Source organism: Magnolia sinica, chromosome 4 (genome assembly GCF_029962835.1).
Source record: "Magnolia sinica isolate HGM2019 chromosome 4, MsV1, whole genome shotgun sequence".
In the NCBI taxonomy this organism is placed as follows: Eukaryota; Viridiplantae; Streptophyta; class Magnoliopsida; order Magnoliales; family Magnoliaceae; genus Magnolia; species Magnolia sinica.
Genome location: NC_080576.1, coordinates 80,055,417 through 80,078,512, shown reverse-complemented (window position 1 = coordinate 80,078,512; position 23,096 = coordinate 80,055,417). Strand labels below are relative to the sequence as shown.

Sequence of the window (23,096 nt, the reverse complement as noted above, 5' to 3'; positions counted from 1 at the left end):
TGTTAGTTAATCAAACCATTATTTTTTTAAAGACTCAAAATTGACGGTTGAGTTCGAGTTTACTTAAATGCCGCTCATGTAATTCCTTACCGCCTGCGTATCAATTATCACATTACCAGAGTAACAAAATTTTTGTCAATAGTTCAATTTAGCCTATTACGACATTATTATCGCTCGATCATCACCAGTACCTTCGGACAGTCGGATGGATCAATCCGAACTATCCATTGGGTCAAGTACAAATTTCATGGGCTATCTTGCAAGGATCACACCAATGGGATGGTTGGATCCATACATGAGTTGGGTTTATAATTTATAGCCATCCGTTTTCAATTCTATGGATGTAGTGGTTAGGATGATATGATAAAAACCTTTCACTGGAGATTGTCAGCAATCATGATGGTCTCTGACAATTAAATGCTTCAAATTATTGATTGTACATTTTTCTGCACAAAAGAAAATCTTGACCGTCCGTGATAAGTGTGGTCTAGATTGATCAAGTGGACTCTCTGCTTCCCCAAGCGACTAGGAGCACTGGAATCTGTAGTCGTCCAAGAGCATTGGATCATTTCTCTAGTTCTCTGTCCCAGATCAATCTCCATGCACCTATTGTTTTGAACGGTCATTGAAAACTATTGAAATCTGTGGGCCCCACCATGGACGAGCCACACAATGAAAATTGCACCGATTGGATGATTCTGATCATTTCCTTCAATGGAGCCATCTTTGTTCTGATCGTACGTCTGTTGTTCACTGATTGGATGATTGCGGTCGTTCAATTTATGCAAATTTTGGTACGTAGATAGACGATGGTGGGACCCACCTCGACTTGATTCAATTCCGAGATCCACAAATTTCAGAACACCCGCGGTTCACCAAACCGACCTAAATCTCTTTTTCATTTTTTCCGTTAGTTGCGTAGGTTAAAAGCAATGCGCATCCAGCGCAGCCTGAAGCTCCCGTGCTCTTCTCGGCAGCCTTACCCCGGGCAGGAGACATATCACACGCATGTTGGGCTTTTACTGGAATCTGACAAATGTGATGACGTGTAAATAACAACATGGTGACACAACGAAGTAAGCATTTGATTCGCGCTTGCGTAACTCGCGTAGGTAAAAGGGTAGTGGCTACCACTAACGGACAGGTGGTGGTAACTTACATGAGATCCACGCCGTCCATCAGATGTGGTACCTTATTTTCACCATAAAATCCAAAAATCAGATAGATGCAGGACTCAGGTAGACCAAACCAAGCAGAAAAGCTTCGTTGGAGAATCCTACCACCGTACTGTTTATATTCCATCCTATTCATTCATCTAAAGTGCCTTGGATGTATAGAAAAAGAAAAAATCACTCCATTCCAAGACTCAGATGGGCAACACCATGTGAATTTAGAAATTTAGCCAATATTTACAGTGTTGTGTCCCACAAAAGCTTTTTTTCGGCCTGCCTTTTGAAATCAAGACCAAACACCTGGTGAAAAATCTAATCAACGGAGTGGATCTCATTTAAATGAATTCCTTATCCCCCACATTAGCAGTAGTACGCCCTCTATATACCTGCGCGAGGTACGCTCGTATTTTCGTCGGAATTTACATCCACTTTTATTAATAACAGGTACATTCCTTCTACTTTTGCTGATACAACAGTGCAAAAGTTGTACCATTTTCTACCATGAAGAAAAAAGGTCTAATCAGTCGACACGATAGTAGCCTTTCCTCGACGCATGGTAATTCACGGTAAATAACGGAATAAAATACCATAGTAGATCGTAATCATGCCCATCAAATCAAGCATAATCATATGATCCTCGGTCTCAGGATATAAATAATACCCACCGTCTCTGAGTTTGTACGGGTGGAGCCCACAGATAAGGGCCCGTTTGGCCAGGCGGATTGGAAGGGATTGAATGGTATTGGAAGGTATTGGAAGTTAAATCCTAAGATTGGCTGCGCGTGCCAAACAGACTGGGTGCCTAATCTCGAGATATAGGAATCCATGGATTTTAAGGCAATCCACTAGCAACACCATCATTACCTTTAAATCCTATCCAATCTACCCTAATCTAATCCAGATCACCCAACCGTGGATGAACGATAACACAATAATCCCGGCCAAAATGATCACAGCCATCCAGTTTTTGCTCCATTTTCGATTGACCGGAGGTCTGTTGTATTCTTTTCTTGGCAGTTTTATTTATGGTCACCTATCCAAGGGTCATGATCTCCCTGCCGACCAGATTTCTCGGCAATGGTTCATCCAAGAGTGACCGTTGGATCGGGCAATCCTTCAATAGCTGATCATTGTAGCTCCATCTTTTATGCCAACGTGCCATCTTTTATGCCAACATGCCACTTGTGCATGTAATTCTATTATATATGCCGACCGTGGGACCCATCAATCCTATCATTCATGCTGAAAATCCTCGTTGATTATTTTTTATTTTGAAACATAATAATTTTTACATATGTTATTTAGAAAAAATACATTTTAATAAATATTTTACTCAAAAATAAAGAAAAACATTTGTAAGTTTATATAAAATATATGAGCAAACCAAGTTAATAAATAGGCCAGGCTAGATAGGTCATCAACTCCCGTATAGTTATCATAGGGTTATTTTACAAGGGTCATGTGTGGTCTAGCCATTCTTGTTAGATATCCAATTTGTTCTCAAGGGTCGGCCCATTATGAAAGTTGGACATGTCAAGGAGCATATCATTCAAACCATCGTATAAGTGGTGGCTCGAGGTTTTTAGGTGGTTGTCAATTATTTTATACAATATAAGGTCTATTTAATTATTTGATGAGCCTAATTCTAAGAGTATTATATTATTATGGTAAATCTCAATTAATTCGATAATTGGATGGACTACCCCTGACATGATGGCCCTACAAAACATAAGTAGAAGAACACGGCAAGTATAAAACTTCTATATAATAATAAATAAATAAAAGTTTTCGCACCTTGGTGAATCACTTGTGCATGTAGCAAGTTTTTTATATGAATACGAGGAACGCGCTGGCATACTTTTTTCTATCCTTGATTTGATTCTTAAGATTAAGTGTGGTCATGTTCGATTAAATCTATTTAGTTGAGTGACTAGGTCATTCTTAGGCTTGACAAATTTAAGTGAGGTAAGGCCCCAAGATAATGAGTCATGCAATGGGTTGGAATTCCTATTCTATTTAGCAAATTAATCCAAACATGCTGTAATCATTTTTAGTTTCTACTTTAATTCAGACCATCAAATATTTCCACATTACATCACTAGACAATTGCTAGTTTAGTGGTGGCGAATCATTTCGATGCAATTATTGAGTTATGAAGACTCTAGGGAAATGACACAATATGCCATGGAGTACCAAACATGGTAAGCTACATCACAGCTGGCTGGATAATATCACGAAAGCATTTTTAGAAAATTAGTTTGAATTTTTTCTTTAGTTACTTTATCTATCACTTACTCCCCGCAATTCGGTGGCTTTTGCATTATGATACATTATGATACACCATTTTAATTCGGAGCCCTTGCTTGAGCGATTTACTTGCACTTGAGTGAGGCTTGCTTAGAATTAGGTAGATGCCACATATCAAATTTATGGGTGCATGCACATACTATTCTAGTACAAAGACAAATATTATTCTAGAGAAATACTTCACGCTTGAAATTTTGGGTTGAATTTTAAAATATGAAGTTTTTCTTGGATGTTATTGGGATAATTTAGCTGAAAATAAAAAATTAAATAATATTATTATAAATTAGTAAAGTTTTAAAATTTTAAATGTATTATTATCAATGAGTTATTTAAGATTAAATAAAAATTTTGAGTTAATGTCACAATAAAATCGAGAATATAAAAGTTGCAGGAGCAGATTAAGTAAGACCCCGAATCCACTGAGTTGGATGGGACCCCTGACTTAGGGGCTCACAGTTATGTATGTGCCTTAAATTAATTGTACAACCATTTGAAAGCTCATTTTATGACATGATCCCGAAAGTGAAGTTGAAACAAATCTAAGGTGGATGACACCACAAGAAATAGCAGTGATTGAATCCTTACATTAAAAACTTTATGGATTCCATTGGAATGTTTATTTGTCATTCAACTTATTAATAAGGTCACAAACACCTAGTTGAAGAGACCACACAAGTATCATCTTGATCCAAAGCTTTCATGGTCCACGTGAAGTTTTTAGCAATTAATCACCACCATTTCATATACTACATTTGGGATTCAGAACTGCTTTATTTTTTAGATCACAACTTAAAATGAGCTTTCAATATGGATGAATGGTGTGGATGTAGTCACAAGCACCACAGTAACCCCCACAATTTGGTGTCTCACCTAATCTGCTCCTAAAAGTTGCCTACATTTTGAAATCTCATTATATTTCACAATAAATTTTTATTAATTTTTCATGACAATATGGCCTGGGTTTCAAAATCTCAGCAAGAGTATTAAATATATTTTTTCTCAAAAAAAATAATAATAACGGTTTAGCTAGACTACTACACGTTAACATCTTCAAAGCTTTAAACCCGTGGATGATATGACCTATGGTTGATTTGAACAGTCCATTTAGTGAAATTAGCGACAAGCCATGATACAAATATCACATCTGAGTACAATTATCATATCTGATTTTTATTTTTATTTTTTTTAAAAAATAAAATAATAATAATAATAATAATAAACGTCTAAACTTAAAAGGAAAAACAAAAAGTCCAATAATCATCTGGCAGCATCCATCTAATAAATTCAATTTTGTATTGCTTGTGATTTAAATGTGGCATCTGGTTTGATGTTTCTAATCACGTGACTTATGACTTGTAAATAATAAATGGCGGTAACAAATTGACTCTATTAAAAGAGTTATAGTACTATTGAATGAACGGTACTGATTAATGATTGGTACGTCGGTGCATTCAAAAGGTTTAAACATTAACAAAACTAAGTAATAAAATAAGAAGATATCCATTAGCAAAACCAAGTAATAAAATAAGGAGATTTAAAAATCACACGCAATCTCAGCCCAATCAGTTGGATGGCAGCCAGGGCAAGTTCTCCTTCGATTAAATCCTGTGGAGCCCATTGTAATATATGTATTTTGTTACTATTCATCCGTTTACTAAGCTCATTCGAGGCATTAGCTTAAAATTAAAATATATCTAAAAGTGGACCGCATCACAAGAAATAGTGGGTATAATGATGTTTGTTTGCTATCTAATCTGATCACAGGACCCAAAGACATGATGAAGGGAAAGCATGAATATCAACTTGATCCAAAACTTACGCGCGCCTCAAGAAATTTTCAATAGTATGTGTTTAATTCACTTGTTTGTTGTGATATGGTCCACTTAGGGGTTGTTTGGCACGATGGATTTGGGGAATTTCAAATTCCCTAACCGTTTGGCAACATTAAAGAAGTTGAGGGTTTCAAATCCATGTTAAAGCTTAGATTACACTTAAAATGGTCTCAATAATTACATGTATAACATGTGTATCACCATATTATTATTCTATTGGGCACATGGCCCACTAATGATATCAAAAAAATAATTAGATTATCAATTGCATCATTATAATTACTTTAATATGATGGTCACTATGGTCTAAACATTGTCTATATAAATTAACGGTTAAAAATCGTTGGTTTGTCACTTAGACATAATCTTATGCTTGTGGCCCATCCGAGACTTGGAATTTCATCATTTTATTTTCAGGCAAAACATATATTTCAATGAGCTTAATACAACCATTGTGTCAAAAATTATAAAGGTTACTAATTAGAGATATTAAAGTTGATTTAATAATTAAATTGAAACCCCTTTAAACATACAATGCACAGCTACTTCTAGATTAAAGTAGATTAACAATCACAGTGCCAAACACAGATGATTTGAAATCCTGGGCGTTCCAAATCCACGCTGCCAAACAGGCCATTAAGCTTTTCAATTTCTTGCCATAAATTGATATTTTAAAAGGGAGGGACGGCATGGCGCATACATCACTCATTACGCAATCAGCGTACGTTAACCTTGGGGTGCAAAGGGTGCGCAGGTTAAAGGGGTGGTCCGGCGGAGCTAGTGCGCATTTTTCAATGAGAAGATTAGTGGAAATGCGACCGTTGACTATGGGAGAGTGAGAGAGAGGATAAAAGGGGGAGAGCAAACTTCTTTTTTGTTTTTTTTATGAAGCTGTCGTTGGATTCTCTGCAATGGGGTTAGGGTTTTTATAGGTGTTAGGGTTTTGCAGGACTGGGATTTTAGAGTTTTCTCGGACTGTGATTCTTGCAGGAATTTGGTTGTGAGTGGAGGGAGCTCATATTTGCGCGGGAGTTATTCAAAGGAATTCAAGGTTTCCTTTTCTTTTCTTTTTTTATTGAATTTCTGAAAATTTTCTGTGGAACTGTGTATTTCGATGCTGTTTTTTCTGTTCATTTTGTTCATTTTAGTTTGACTGAGAGCGACTGGAATCGAGTTTCTGATGAAGTATGTAGAAACTGAATCGTTTCTGATTGAGTTTCAGAAGTTTGATTTCTCGTTTTGGCACTTGGTATCTCAATTTCTGATGGAACGTTCATGATGCATTTGGATTTTCGCTGTGCTTCTCAGTATGATCAGGATTACATCAGTATCTACCTCTGTGCAATCCCGCTGGTTTCATCTGTGTTTCTGAGTATCTCAGTAGAGAGATGCTGAGGAATTCCCACACGTTCTTCCACGGCATGTGTGTGCAGGATCCTAGCCACTCATCAGCTGGGGTTCCCAACTTAAACATGCCTTGGGAAATTTTTATTTTATTTTATTTAAAAAAAAAAAAGAGAGAGATAAAGATAAAGCCGGGTCCGTTCATCAGGTGGGCTGCATGAGTACGTTGTACTTGGACCTGTGGTAATTTTTATCTCCTTTTTCAAACTGTCTATTTTTCTCATACATGTGTGGCCCAGCTAACGGACTGGACTGATTTCAGGTCAGTGCATTTTCACGGTGCACTCCACCTGACTGTCCAAGTGTGTGCCACATGGCATTGTAGAAATAGGGAAAAGAAGAGGAGAACTATTTTTCTCCTACTCTGGAATCTTTTATTTATAATGATAATAAGCTGCAAGAGATAACTCATTAAGTAAAACTAAATCAGAAAAGATACATCATCATCTTCAAGGATATGGTGCACTAGATGACCATTGAATTTATGTGTAGTCTCACGCTCATGTATACTGCAACACATGTACATCAAAGACTTTATAGTCTTAACTGGCACATGTATAATGAATCACCTCTTCAATCTCTCTTTGCATGAATTGTGTTGGCACTTCTCATGTAAGTGTGGATTTTAAGGACTCCCTCAACTTTTGTCTAAACTTGAGCTTTTCTTGACTTGACTTCATAGTCTCTGGGTCTCAACGCATGGCTCAGTGGTAGGCGGAGTGTGTTTCAACCCTGAGATCATGGGTTCAAGTGCCCATGTGAGGGGTGTGTGTAAAAAAGAAAAAAAGAAAAAAAGAGAAAAAAAAGAAGAAGAAGAAAAAAAGACTTCACAATCTTTTTGCGTAATTACAATTGATGTCTTGACAGGCAGAAATATTGTAGATTTTTTCCCCCAAAAATTCCACTAGCATGGAAAATACATTTTGTTAATGTGCAAATTTTCAATTAAAATTCTCCATGCACCTGCCATTTTGAGTGAATGCTTTCCCCCTGTCATTATGGAGGCACCTTTAGCCATGAGTCAAGTAATATAGGAGGAAACGTGCGATGAGAGGGCTGAGTCTACCTACTGACCAATTTAGAGTACCCATTTCAATGAAATGGGTGACCGTGGAATTTGTGTAACACATGCACGTGCTCACACACACACACACACACACACACACACACACATACACACACACAAAAAACTATGCAATCAAAGAAGGAAAAGTGCGGGAGCCTTTTAGAAAGGCCATCATCTAGAAACTAAAACAAAACAAGAGTTTAGTTACTGTGCTTTCATCCAGAATAGAATGTATAAAGATTGCTTGGAAATGTAGAGTTGTGGGAGTGTAGTTTAAATTCTTATCATGAAATAAGCATCTTGTATTTCATAGAAATTGGGACACCTCTGCTGCTTGCTTTTTCTCAGTTACTAGCGGCGTATGTAATGGTCCTGCCTCCTCCGCTTGTTCACTATGACAAGTCCCTCATCCATCACTCCATCCCTATGCCTATTCCCTTCCATGTATGAGGAGCATTTGCAAGCACTTATGTTTGAGGCAGCTCTCCAAATTGGGGAATATCAATGAAGCCCCTTTATTAGCCTGTCCATAATACAAACAAGAGTCTAATTCTCTGTTTTCATCTAGAACAGCATGTAAAAAGGTTTTTTTTTTTTTTTGGATATCTGTGGTCATAGAAGTAGGCTTGTCGACAGGCTGGGCCGAGGTCTGTCCAAGCCCGGTCTGCCAAGTAAAACTCAGGCTTGAGTCTGGACCGGACCTGTGACAGGCCAAAACAAACAGGGCTGAGCCTGGTGTGATGATTATGCATGGCCTGGGTCCAAGTCTAGCCCAAGCCCCTTCACCCACTTTTATTCAAGATCATTGTTGTTCAGTAGTTGTGCCCAATCATGCATGATATTGACAAAAATGCCTTTGAACCCTTAAACGAGCCGAGCCAGGCTGACAGGCTCTTAAACATAGCCCGAGCCCGGTCTGCAAAGTAAAACTCGGGCTTGAGTCTGGACCGGACCTGTGACGGGCCAAAACAAACAGGCCTGAGCCTGGTGTGATGATTATGCATGGCCTGGGTCCAAGTCTAGCCCAAGCCCCTTCTCCCGCTTTTATTCAAGATCATTGTTGCTCAGTAGTTGTGCCCAATCATGCATGATATTGACAAAAATGCCCTTGAACCCTTAAACAAGCCGAGCCAGGCTGGCAGGCTCTTAAACATAGCCCGAGCCCAACCTGATTAATAAACGGGCTTAACTTTAAGCCTGGGGCCTTCCCCTGGGCATAGTGTTTCAGCTCAAGCCCAGCCCCGAATTGGGCCAAGCCCGAAATTACAACGTGCCAGCCCAGCCCATTGACAGCCCTACATAGAAGTGAATGCTAGTTTCTTATTATTCAATAAGCATCTTGTATTTCGTAGAAATTTTGGGGACTTATGTGCTACTAGCTTTCTCTCAGTTAGTAGTGGTTTATATAGCGGTCCTATGAATGCTTTGACTTGCTGAGGACAGAACTTTTGGCTCCAGCATCCATTTTTCTGTTAGTTGATGTTTTTGGAAACTATCGCCTATGCTTTATAGGCCAAGGACTTCCGCAACTCCTCGTCCCATTCTCCTATTGTTCATTACCTCGTCCCATTCTCCTATTGTTCACTATGGCCTATCTCTTGTCTCTCACTCCATCCCTCTTGTTCCCTTTAGGGGCACCCAGACTTACTTGGTTGGGATCTAACAGTCCTCAGTGGAATGAATCCACATACATGGAAAAATACAGGGATGACTCAAGGCTGGGAATGAAAGGCTAAACAAGATAGGATATAGCTAGTTTTTTCGGGAAGTCTTTTTCAACTGGCTTTGAAGCCATTGCACGCTAGCGCGCTCAATAGTTTTGAAGCATGGTTGAAAAGTGTCCATATACAAACGCGCGTTGGCACTTACGTTTTTCAGCTGGCTCCCGCGCGTGTGCTAGCACGCTTTGGCAACAACCTGACGCACTGCAGGCCCCTTCCAAGGGGGTTTTCAGTGCAATGTATGATGTCAGTGGCATTTTCGCTACGGCAACAACCTGACGCGCTGCGGGCCCCTTCCAAGGGGGTTTTCAGTGCAATGTATGCTGTCAGTGACATTTTCTAATAATGCACAAAAATTATTCACATAATCTCTGGAGTATTTTCTCTTATTTTACCATCATGCTCACACTCTCTTATAATCCTTTCTGCATGTCACATTTGCAGTTGTTCACTGATGCCAATGTGGAAAAGTTCTGTTCTTTTTTTGTTCTGAAGAGCTTGAGCTTTCGTTCAACTCAGTTTGCTATCCCAAGGAGGATGGGCATATATGAACCAAATCACCATATTAGCATGTGGGGAGAAACCTTCAAATCTGACAATACTGGTGCATCCACAATTGTTGAGGTTGATGCAAAGCTTGACAATAGGGTACGAGTTCTTTACATTTGCTGTCTTGGTGATATGGAGTTGGGTCTGTATTCCTCTGATTTGTACACTTCAACTCATTTATCTAGTAATACTTGTCTAGTCTGAAGATGCTTCTCATGGAATGCTGAGGCCATCTAAAAAATTTGATCAGGAAGCAAACAAACCTAATGAGAAGGTATGCATTTTGTAGTCATTGATTGATAGTTTGTCACTCTCTCTCTCAAATGAAAATGGATTGCATGTTTTTCCAAGCTTGTCTGTTTGAATATAGTAATGAGTGGAAACAATAGTGTGTTGGTTAACCATTATCTGAAACTTCTTACGAAGGCTTACTGTTTTGAGTTCTAAGTCTGCCATACTTATTTAAATAGTAATGAGTGGAGTCAATAGCTTTGTTGGTCAACCATTGTCTGAAACTTCTTACAAGTTACAAAAGCTTATTCAGTTCTGTGTCTGCCAAACCTATCTTAAATAGCTGGTTTGTAGGCTATGGAATGCAGACATGTTTGTTCATTTCTTCTTTCCCCTTTTTCAATTTGATTCTGGAACATTTCTGCTCACTATTCTTTCACGATTTTGCTACATCATAATCTGCCTGTGTCCTCTTGAACCTTTGTAAGCCTTGTTTTTTTTTACAGGATGAAAATGTCATTATTCAAACATGTTGGATTATTTCGGCAATCAGCATCTTATTTTTTTGGTTATGCATAATTGTGTATTTTATGTTCATCAGGAAACTTAAGGGTGCTGGGTGTTTTTTTATTTTATTTTATTTTATTTTATGGGGATGTTGTTTGCAATAGTGACCATAGTTTGTTTGGATGCTTCTTCCATTTAGTTTGTGTATGGTATTTTCTTTATTATCTTCTTTTATAACCTTTTGATTTGTCAAACTCGTGTGATTTGAGCATAGGTATGACCCACCCGTTGTGTACTGAATGTCTAATAAGTAGATGACAATAATTAAGAAAAAAGAAGTAGATGGCAACATGATTTATTTGTGCATTACTAAAAGCATTTGATGAATACCTGTTAGCTGGTGAGATGATCAGAGATGGTCTTTATTCACCATTACATGTTCGTGATGAAAGATCTCATGATCAATCTTGAGATTGCTGGCCGTCTTTCTCCTCGGATGATCTTTTGAAGTTTAATGAGCCATATAAAACAGGCTCATAGAAATTTATTTCAGATTACTAATATTTATCTTTTAGGCAAGCTTTCTCTAGTCTCCAAAGCAATTTATCCCAATGAAATTCAGTTATATTAAGTGGAAGTTTCTTTCCAAAGTGCCCATAAATGTCTCCAAATAGTTGGGAAGACTATGATGATGATGATGTTCATGAGCACTCATAAAGGGCAGGCCAAGGAAATTTTTGTGGTCAGCATCTGGGAATAGGGATATAAGCAGTACATTACTCAGTAGATGCAAGTTATATTATTCAACAAGGGTTTCATATAATATGCTAGCAAAATTAAAATACTATTTTAGTTGGGATAAGGCTTAGATGATGATGTTAAAGAGAAAATAAATAGCAGAGCAAGGAGAAGTCTATTTCTGGAAGTTACAAGCACTTGTTTTACCTCTTGCTGATATGGACATCAGACCATTCAAAGTATATCAACGCAGGAGGCGTGCGTTACCCTTGTCGTAAGATAACAAGTATGGGTCGGGTCTTTAGAGGTTGAAGACCTTACACGTGTTAATGACATGTGTAAATTGCTTAAAGTAGATATTTGAACCGTTGGATTGCGATGATGGTGTGATTAGACCGTTGGATCGTCACGACCTATCTTCATTGCGCTATCATCAGGGCCCATTGTGTATCTTGGATTTGAATTTATTTTATGAACATTTTATTTATTTGAGTTTGAGACAGTGTGCACACAATTTTTTGTGCGAATTTCTTTTTTTAAAAATAAAATAAAATTTAGTAGCGGTATTTTGGTCATTTAATATAATTACGAATTTATAGGGATGTTTTACCCTAAACCGCAAGACAATGCTATGTTATGTTTATGAAAAGAAAGAGAGCTTTTGCCTCTTTAAGACTGGACGATTTCGTTTTTGACTTCCAGTGATTGGAAGAGTGCGTGAGGCACAGGGAAGTGATTTCCCATATTCTCATTCTCTCTCATTCTTTCTTTTCTCAAGGTATTCTTTTCTTTAAACCTTTTTTCTTCATTTTCTTCTAAATTCTCTAGATCTAGGAGCTGATCCCTTTTCTTTTCAATTAAAATCATTAGATCTTGGAAGATTTTTATCCCCACATTTACATATTTTGATATTTTTTAAAAATCCCGTCACCTAAGGCCTTAGATTTGAAGAACCATCATTTTATTTATTTATTTATTTTCTGAATTTTTGAAATTTTCCAATCCAGAAAATTCCTATTTCTTGGATTAGAAAATCAACTTGGATTGTTAGATCGACCTATTGCAAGACGAAAGTTCTAACTTTCGCCGGATCCGATTAAATTCAGATTTTAAGGTTCAATACAACATGTTTGTGATGGATGGACATGATCATTGCTAAATTTTCCTTATTTCCTTTTTATGTTATGTTGTATAAAGCTGAATTTTTATTGTTAATGCTTACATAAATCTACCCCTTTTAAATACCACATTCATTTTTACATAAATCTGCCCTTTTTAAATACCACATTCATTTAGGGTTAGATTAGGTCGTCCTACACCAATTTTGGTATCATAGCCTAGGTTCTTGCATTGGGTCGTCTTAAATCGAGTTATCAAGGGTCTATAGTTTTATTTTTAGCATATAGATCTAGATATAAAATTTTCAGATTTGCATCATACTAAAAGTCTAGATTTGAAAATTTTCACATTTGCATCATTCTAAAGGTTAGGATCATCAGTGTCCATAGTCTTGTGTCAAAACAGTCTCCTATAGTCGTGTTTTAGGAAACCTAAGTTGAGTCTTGTAGTGTATGCCCACTCGGACTGGTAGAGGGTTTGGTCTACACCCGATCTTGAACATGGAGTAGTTGACTAAGATGATGAACACGATCAACCAACGTTTGGCCACCATTGAGGCGCAATCTAGGAACACGAATACCTATATAGATCAGATAGAAATGTCCCTAAGAGAAATCTCCGACATTGGAGGTGATGAACACTCTCAAGTAGGGGGACTAGTCGAGGAACGGGTAGGAAATCATGGTAGAGGTCGTGGAGCACGTGGCTGAGGGGTAGGCCGTGGATAGGGTTGTACACAAGTCGAGCTAGCTTGAAAAGCTCGCTCGACTCGGCTCGAGTCAGCTCAGATTGACTCGGCTTGAAAGGCTGACTCGGGGCGAGTCAAGCTTCTTTTCTAAAGCTCGAGTTGAGTTTGAGCCGAGTTCGACCATGGTGCATTTCAACTCGACTTGACTCGAACTCAAACTCGAGCTCAACTCGGCTCGAGTAATATATATATATATATATATATATATATATATATATATATATAAAACTTTTTTAAAAAAAAGTTAAAAGTAGAAAAGTATAAAAACCTTACCCGACCCATTCTCTCTCCCTCTCTTTCTTTCCCTTACTCTTACCCTACCCAGCAATTAGCACGCCATAGCCCTCATGGCCGCACCCCGCCGGTCGCCGTCTCTGCCCCCCCTCTCTCTCTCTCTCTCTCTCTCTCTCTCTCTCTCTCTCTCCTGAAGTCCTGATGTCTTCGACCCAACCCTTGCGGCCACGCCCAATCCCGACTCGACGACTTCGAGCAGCCCACACTGCCCATTCGGCCACCAAAAAGCACAAAGGTAGGTGATTTTGATTGATGTTTTTTATTTATTTATTTATATTAATATAATGAATATACGATTGTAGATTATTATTATTTTTTAAATATGATTAATTAGGTCAGGTTGGGTGATGATGGTCGATGGGTTGGGTCAGGTTGGGCAGCAACAACAATAGGTTGAGTTGGGTTGGGCGCTGGATTGAGTTGGGTTAGGGTTTGGGTCAGGTAGGGGCGCTGGGTTGGGTCGGGTTGGGCGCTGGGTTGAGTCGGGTTGGGGTTTGCATTGGGTTGAGGGCTGGATTAACATATGAACAAGCTCGAGGTCGACTCAAGGTAAACTCAACTCAACTCAAACCACTAGCTCGATTCGAACTCGACTCGACAGCTTTCGCAAACAAGCCAAGCTTCAATGTTGAGCTCGAGGCTGAGATCGTGCTCGAGCTCAAACTCGAGTACAACATGGACGAGTTGAGCCGAGCTTGGCCCACCTCGACTCGACTTGGCTCGATGTACAACCCTAGCCGTGGAGTGGTGAGAAATCCGCAGCTTGCAATCGAGTATCAAGACCGTTATGATGTTGATGCTCCTAGTTTTGATGGGCGTCTCAACCCAAAAGCATTCCTTGATTGGTTAGCGAACATGGACCATTATTTCAAATAGTATGAGATGTATGAGAACTGACAAGTGCGGTTTGCAAAGATGAAGCTTGTGGGTCAAGTTAAATTTGTTTTGGACAAATACGGAGCGTAGTAGGATTGAGAGATAAGGAGGTGTCCCAGTCGCGCATTGGGTGGAGATGGAGATATTAAAGGAAAAATATATTCCTCTCTCTTACCGTCAAAAGCTCCCAGATCAGTTTCAAGCATTACGCCAAGGATCTATGTCGGTTGCAAATTACATCGTAAAATTTGAGGAGTACATGATGTTGTGTGATATTCAGGAGGATCCTTTAGTGACGATGGCTCGTTTCAAGGCGTGTTTTCGCATGGATTTGCAACACGAGCTTATGACCCATGTGGTGGGTGACTTGATCAGGCATACCAAGTTGTACAGGAGTTAGAGCATTACCTAAAGTCTCTTATCACGAGACGCTTCGAGTCCCGAGACTCTAATGTTAGATCTGGTTTTCAAGGAACCAAACCTAACGTTGGAAGTCAGCCTAGGGCATATGCTAGTGCATTGCCTAAGCCTAAGGATGGGCGAAGGTGTCCTTGGTGCCAAGCCTAGCAGTGGTAGTCACTTGGGATGTTATGAGTGCGGAAGCGCGGGTCATTTCGCATATTGGTGCACGACAAAGACTCGCGGAAAAGCCTTAGTCATAGGCGAGTCAAATGAAAATGCGTATGGCATGGGTGATTATGAAGTTGAGGAATATCACCTAGAGATAGGTGCTAGTGATTATGAAGAAGAAGAATCAGAGGTTGCAACACTAGCCGTAGTTAGATGTGCTTTAGCACAAGCTAAGGAGAGATGATTGGCGTAAAAGCACAATTTTCTACACATTTATCAAGAGTGGCGACAAAAATTGCATAGTCATCGTGGATAATGGTAGTTGCACCAACGTGGTCTCAGCTAGCACAATCACTCGTTTGGGTTTGAAGCCCATCCCACACCCTCAACCCTACAAGGTTTCTTGGGTTGACGTCTTCTATGCCTGTGTCCCATTAGTGTTTAGTCCCCGTCCAAAAATATGTTGTGGTGTGATGTTTTGCCTATGGATGTAGGCCACATCATTCTAGGGAGGCCGTGGTTATACGATGGAGATGTCACGATTTTTGGTCGCTTGAATGTGTGTACAATCACGCATGAGGGCAAGAAAAGTAAGATTAATCCGTTGTCACTCAAGAGCCCCACAGATAAGGCTAGGGATGTGAAAACGAGCAAGTCAAGGAATGAAGAGAGGAGATCCAATCCGAATTCTCTACATATCATAAACGCAAAAAAGTTTGAGAAAGAGATTGAGGATGATTCGATAGTGTACGGCCTAATGGCTAGAGAAGTTACAACCGAGGTTCATGTAGAGTTACCCCCTAAGGTGACCCTGGTTCTAGAGGAGTACAGTGATGTATGCCTTGAGGATTTATCAGATGAGTTTCCACCTATGCGAAACATCCAACATGCCTTTGATCTCGTCCCAGAGTCTACTTTACCGAACCTTCCTCATTAGAGGATGAACCCTTCAGAGCATGCAGAGTTGAAAAGGCAGGTAGATGCGCTCCTGTGAAAAGGTTTCATCCGAGAGAGCATGAGTCCGTGTGCCGTACCAGCACTATTAATGCCTAAGAAAGATGGTACGTGGCATATGTGTGTGGACAGTAGGGTCATTAATAAGATCACGATCAAGTATCAGTTTCCAATACCGAGGCTTGAAGATATGTTAGACATGATGTCTAGGTCCACAATTTTTTCTAAGATATACCTCAAGAGCGGGTATTACCATATACGCATACGCCTAGGAGATGAGTGGAAGACAACCTTCAAGACGATGGGTTGTACGAGTTGTTGGTCATGTACTTTGGCTTGACTAATGTACCTAGTACTTTTATCCGTGTGATGACCCAGGTTTTGAGACCCTTCATGGGGAAGTTCTTAGTGATTTATTTTGATGACGTACTCATATATAGTACTACTAAAGAGTTGCATCTCGACCACTTAAGTTGAGGCAGGTCTATAGTATCCTTAGAGCAGAGAGGTTATGTGCGAACCTTAAGAAATGTTTGTTCATGTCTAATAGGATTGTCTTCTTAAGGTACACAGTGTCATTTGTAAGGATGTGAGCAGATCCAAAAAAAAAAGTCAAGACCATAATTGATTGGCCTGAACTACGGAACATACATGATATGAGAAGCTTTCATGGCTTAGCCACATTTTATCATTGGTTCATTCGAGGATTTAGCACTATTATGGCTCCCATTATTGGTCACATTAAAAAGGGGGAGCTCATATGGTCTATGGCCGGAGCTAAAACATTCAAAGATATTAAGGGCAAGACGATAGAGGCTCCTGTCATGCGTCTTCAAGATTTTTCTAAAGTCTTTGAAGTAGCGCGTGATGCTTCGGGCGTAAGTATAGGAGTATTAAGCCAAGATGGTCATCTAGTTGCCTATTTCAGTGAGAAACTGAATGGGGCGAAACAAAGGTATTCCACTTATGACAAATAATTGTGTGGTAATGCAGTCGCTATGTCATTGGTGTCATTATCTTTTACCATAAGAATTTTTCCTGTTTTCTGATCACAAGGCTTTGATGTATTTGAATTCTCAAAAGAAGCTCAACCCAAGGCATGCCAAGTGGGTAGTATTTCTTCAGGAATATTCGTTTGTCCTAAAACATAAAGTCAGGATCGAGAACAAACCAACCAATGCCCTTAGTAGGAGAGTGACATTGCTCAACTCCTTGAGTGTAGAAGTTGTCAGGTTTGAGCAATTGAAGGACGAGTATCCCATGTGTCTAGATTTTGGGGGAACATACGTGTCACTCTTAAGTGACCAGCATAGTTCGGGTGAGTTCGTGCTCAAAGATTTTGGGGGAACATATGTGTCACTCTTAAGTGACCAGCATAGTTCAGGTGAGTTCATGCTCAAAGATGACTTCCTTTTCAAAGGAGACCGACTTTGTATTCCCCGCACTTCCCTCCAGGATTTCCTTGTTTGGGAGCTTCATGTTGTAGGTATAACTGGCCATTTTGGTTGAGATAAGACCATCGTCGTAATGGAGGATAGATTTTATTGGTCAAGTCTAAAGTGAGACGTAACCAAAATTTTAGGGCAATGTCGAACATGTCAATTGGGAAAACAGAAGAAGCAGAATACTGGATTGTGCATGCCATTGCCAGTGCTACTTGCACCGTAGCAAGATATCAGTATGGATTATGTGCTTGGGCTTCCTAAGACAATTAAAAAGCACGATTCCATTTTTGTGGTCGTGGACCATTTCTCAAAAATTGTTCACTTTCCCTGTGTTCAAAAACCTCAATTGCGTCCAACATAGCTAAGATTTTGTTTTAAGGGGTGGTTCGATTACATGGTTTGCCTAAGACCATAATATCTGACAGGGATGTCCGGTTTATTAGTTATTTTTGAAAGACATTATGGCACATGATGGGCACGAGACTCCAATTCTCGTCTAACTACCATCCTCAAACTGATGGCCAAATTGAGGTTGTGAATTGAAGTCCCGGAAATCTACTACGATGTTTAGTGGGTGAACCCATTAAAACTTGGATCTTAGTCCTGTGTGTTGCCGAGTTTACATATAACAGTTCAGTTAATAGGTCTATGGGTATAAGTCCATTCGAGATGGTTAGTGGTTACAAGCTAGACCGCCCATAGATTTGTTACCTATGTCAGTCACATAGAAGCCCTCAGAGTCAGCCGATGCATTTTTCCATCACATTTATGAGCTGCATGCAAAGATTAGGAGGTGGATAAATGCTAGTAATGAACAATACAAAATTTCAACTGATTTAGATCATAAAATTTAAGAGTTTAATGAGGGTGATTATGTAATGGTTAGGATGAGGCCAGAACGGTTCCCACAAGGTACCGTTAAGAAGTTACAAGTACGCAGTACTGGATTATTTAAGATTCTGAAAAAGATTGGATCCAATGCATATTTGATAGATCTTCCACCTCGCATGGGGATTAGTGTGACATTCAATATGGAGGATCTAATACCTTGTTCAAGTCATCCCATAGATCCTATTTTTGTTCCAAACCATTGGCCAATTTCTGAATTTTCTTCCTAACCTACACCACCTATGCCCACTATACCTGAGAAAAGAGAAGAAATTGTGGATGAACAAATTTTTTCCACTCGAGATGGTGAATTTTAGAGGTACTTGGCGAAGTGGAAGAATAGACCATCATCCGACTGTACATGGTTAATGGAAGCGGAGTTGCAGAGGCTAGATGCAGATTTCTTAGAAAGGCACAAGAGTTTTATCTCGTCGGAGTCGAGCTCTTCTTAGCTAAGGGGAGTTGATGTGGACATCAGACCATTCAAAGTATATCAACACAGGAGGCGTGCATTACCTGTGTCAATGTGGCTAGATGATGGGTACAGGTCAAGTCTCTAGAGGTTGAAGACCTTATACATGTGGTCGTGACATGTGTAAGTTGCTTGAAGGAGATATTTGAACCGTTGGATTGCAATGATGGTGTGATCGGACCGTTGGATCGTCACGACTCACCTTCATTGTGCTATCATCAGGTCCCATCGGGCATCTTGGATTTGAATTTATTTTATGAGCATTTTATTTATTTAAGTTTTGAGATAGTGCGCGCAAAATTTTGTGCGCTTTTTTTCAAAAAAAACTTTTTTTAATATGAGTATTTTGGTCATTTAATGTAATTATAAATTTATAAGAGTGTTTTGCCTTAAACCTCAAGAGGATCCTATGTTATGTTTATGAAAAGAGAGCTTTTGCTTCTTAAAGACCGGACGATTCCGTCTTCGACTTCCAGTGATTGGCAGAGGACGTGAGGCCTGGGGAAGTGATTTCCATCTTCTCATTCTCTCTCCTTATTTCTTTTTTCAAGGTATTCTCTTCTTTAAACCTCTTTTCTTCTAAATTCTCTAGATCTAGGAACCGATCCCTTTTCTTTTCAATCCAAATCATTAGATCTTGAAATATTTTCATCCCTACATTTACATATTTTGATATTCTTCAAATCTCGTCACTTAAGGCCTTAGATTTGAAGAACCATCAATTTTTTCTAAATTTTCCAAAATTTTCAATCCAGAAAATTCTTATTTCCTGAATTAGAAAATCCACTTGGATCGTTAGACAGACCTATTGTAAGATGAAAGTCATATCTTTTGCCGGATCCGACTAAATTCAAATTTTAAGGTTCAATACAATGTGTTTGTGATGGATGGCCATGATCATTGCTAAATTTCTTTCTTGTTTTATGATGTATAAAGCTGATTTTTTATTGTTAATGCTTGCATAAATCTACCCCTTTTAAATACCATAATCATTTTTGCATTAATCTACCCCTTTTAAATACTACATTCATTTAGGGTTAGATTATGCCGTCCTACACCACTTGCATATGGTTATCATCATGTACTGGTATTGATAAAGTTAATTCCTAACGGGTCTCATTTCTTTTATGTTGAGTACATTTCACCAAGAGCTAATTTCGGTGCAAACCGAAACTACCAAGTTCCCATTGAGCAAATTGGCCACTCACCCAAATGGCTATTGTGCTTATTTCCTCTATTAGGTGAACCGAGCTCACTCGTCAATTTGGGCCATTTACAAAGAAAGTCCATTAAACACAATGTGGGATGCACTCTCTATAATTTCAAACAGCAATTGAGCCTCGTGAATATTTGGATGGATTATCCATTTGAGCACTTTCCAAAGCAGCCGTAGTCTTTTATATGATATAGCTTCCCACTATTGCAGTTTCTTTTTGACCAAAAAAGTTCCTGTCATTGGCATGTGTGATGTGTTGTGGTTGTGATCAACTTTTTATATTTTTTCTACTTGTTTACAAACCAAACGACATTTTGTGGCCTTGTGCATGTCCAGCATGGATGGTTATATTGGTCTGTCATATCCAGATAGTTCAAAATAGGTAAAATACTCATACCATATTGTATCTGATACTTCAAGCCACATTCACAATATATTCATGATGCGTATGTGGTGTTTTTGTGCTTTATATGAGTATTGTAAATCATGGTTTGCTAATTATATGGCAATCAGATTCCAGGGCCTCCGTGTATATGCCAAATTCAAGGCGCTGAATTCTTTATTTTTGTACAGGTATCAAGACGGCTTGCACAAAATCGGGAGGCTGCCCGAAAGAGCCGTTTAAGGAAAAAGGTGATCCCATAGGCAACAATAAACTCACAGATAGATGGTTTGTAAAATGGTGTACTAACAAGCTAACGAAAAAAAAGAAGATGGTTTGTAAAATGAACTTTTTTATTTTTAGCCAATTAACCTGATCTAAGTTCAATATTATAGGCCTATGTTCAACAACTAGAGTCAAGTCGTATAAAGCTGACACAATTAGAGCAGGAGCTTGACCGAGCTAAACAGCAGGTGGATGGAGTACTATCATTGTTTCACATTTCAAACCAATGTAACAGTTTGTTTGAGATTGAGCTCCATGTCTAATGGAATGGTGAATGCACTGCAGGGTGTATACATTGGTGGACACTCAGGAGATTCCAGCCACCTTGGATTAGCTGGAACTGTTAGCTCAGGTCTGTTGTTTGATGTACTGGTGTTCATCTTGTTCTGGATTATCATATGCCTAATGCACTATTTGATGCACTAGTGTACATGTTAGTCTTGATGTCATGTGCTCAATCTTCTTAGTTCACACCTCTCCAAATACTTCTGCCGGCTGTTAATATTGTATTTTACAATGTGGTAGTTGCTTGCCAGCTCATGGTGTTCTGGAACGATGTGCTGTGAAAAAGATCAAGAAAATGAAGGGCAGAATTTTGGTTTAACTTGTTGGGTATTTGATATTATATAAAACTAAAGTATATGCTGGTGTAACTTCTCTTCACTAAAAATTGTACAACCTTAAGCTAGTTGTTTTTACATTGGGCTTATAGTGTCTCCAAGTTGATTAATTGATGCCGGACAATTAACCACTTGCTCTAAAAGCTCGAACTGTTAGAGTATGGCGAATTAATCCATTTATCTCATAGCCCAGGCCCCACATCTCATGGGTTAGGACCTCGGCCGAACCCCCTTCGGGGGCCTCAAATCATATGGGCCGCCCACCCTAAGTGTGTCCCCGCATCCCACGGGCTACCCCACTCGAGCCCGGTATGAAATGCGCATTAATCACCCCCGGTGAGGAGTCTCGAACACGAGACATCCCCCGTGGGCCCCAAATCACATGGGTCACCCACCCCGAGTATGTCCCCGCATCCCACGGGTTACCCCACTTGAGCTTGGTTTGAAAATGCCCCTGCATTAATCACCCTCGGTGAGGAGTCTCGAACACGAGACCTCCCGCTTTGATACCAATTTGATGCAGGACAATTAACCACCCTTGTGGGCCCCAAATCACATGGGCTGCCCACCCTGAGTGTGTCCCCGCATCCCACGGGCTACCCCACTCGAGCCCGGTGTAAAATGCGCATTAATCACCCGTGGAGAGCAGTCTCGAACATGAGACCTCCCCCATGGGCCCCAAATCACATGGGTCACCCACCCCGAGTATGTCCCCGCATCCCACGGGCTACCCCACTCGTGCCCGGTGTGAAAATGCCCCTGCATTATTAATGTATCAAAAGAAGATAGATTGAAGTTCTTGGAACATTTGAAGTAGTCTCAGCTTGCATGCTTCTTATATCCTTAAACTGATCACTTCCTTGCTGAATTATATTTCTGGAATCTGTGGAAGTCTTTTGTTGGGACAAGGCTACAATGATGATTTATACTGATGATCTGTCAAAGTTTCAATGCTAACATCTGGTCTTTCTTTGATTGGTGTATGATATTCACACCAGAAATATTCTTGTTTCATATCAGTTGTTTTTAGAAGCTGATAAAAGAGGATCTAAGAAGCAAATGAGGCATGGATTGGTTAGGTGGTGCCTGGCTCCAGACTCCATACTAATTATCCAATCCACAACTTGAGCCAGTTTATGCTGTCTTCACTTCTCTTGCTCTCACCTTTTCCCAAATGGATGGGAAGGGATCCATAACAGTTATTCTGAACTTCTTTATTCTTTTATTGAGAAGAAACCAGAAGTTTTTTTTTTTTTTGGAAAAAAAAAATCTGATGATACTAACTTGAAGATGGCTTTGTAAGTTGTAATCCTGACGATATACTTAATGATGGAAATGGAGGAGTAGATTGGAAGCAGCCAGTGTAACATTTTTGTGAAGTTTGTTAGGATGGGTATTTCTCTTTCAGTTTATTCACCTTCTCTAAGGGCCTGTTTGTTTCACCAATTAAGATAGTAAAGGAAATGGGCAATGATTACAAATTATCCAGACAGTATACTTAATGATGGAAATGGAGGAGTACGTTGGAAGCAGCCAAAGTGACATTTTTATGAGGTTCTTTAGATTGGGTATGTCTCTTTTAGTTTATTCACCTTCTCTAAAGGCCTGTTTGTTTTACCAATTATGATAGTAAAGTAAAGGGAATGACCAATGTTACAAATTACTTGTTTGGTGACATCAGCTGCATTTGATCAGAATGA

The 23,096-nt window shown here is 39.4% G+C and overlaps 1 protein-coding gene across 2 annotated transcripts in view; it reads left to right on the top strand.

Moving 5' to 3' along the window:
• Positions 1–6,011: 6,011 nt before the first annotated feature.
• The window catches only part of LOC131243272 (transcription factor TGA4-like), a 22,491-nt gene continuing 5,406 nt past the window's right edge, over positions 6,012–23,096 (top strand). The window contains exons 1-6 of one of the 2 annotated variants that reach the window (XM_058242496.1): positions 6,012–6,362; positions 9,947–10,150; positions 10,251–10,325; positions 20,683–20,742; positions 20,887–20,964; positions 21,062–21,128. In XM_058242496.1, the coding sequence (XP_058098479.1) occupies positions 10,040–10,150; positions 10,251–10,325; positions 20,683–20,742; positions 20,887–20,964; positions 21,062–21,128 (391 nt within the window). In that variant the 5' untranslated portion in view covers positions 6,012–6,362; positions 9,947–10,039. Of the gene's footprint in view, positions 6,363–9,799; positions 9,821–9,946; positions 10,151–10,250; positions 10,326–20,682; positions 20,743–20,886; positions 20,965–21,061; positions 21,129–23,096 lie in introns of those variants that run through there. The other variant, XM_058242497.1, reaches the window with a different exon arrangement.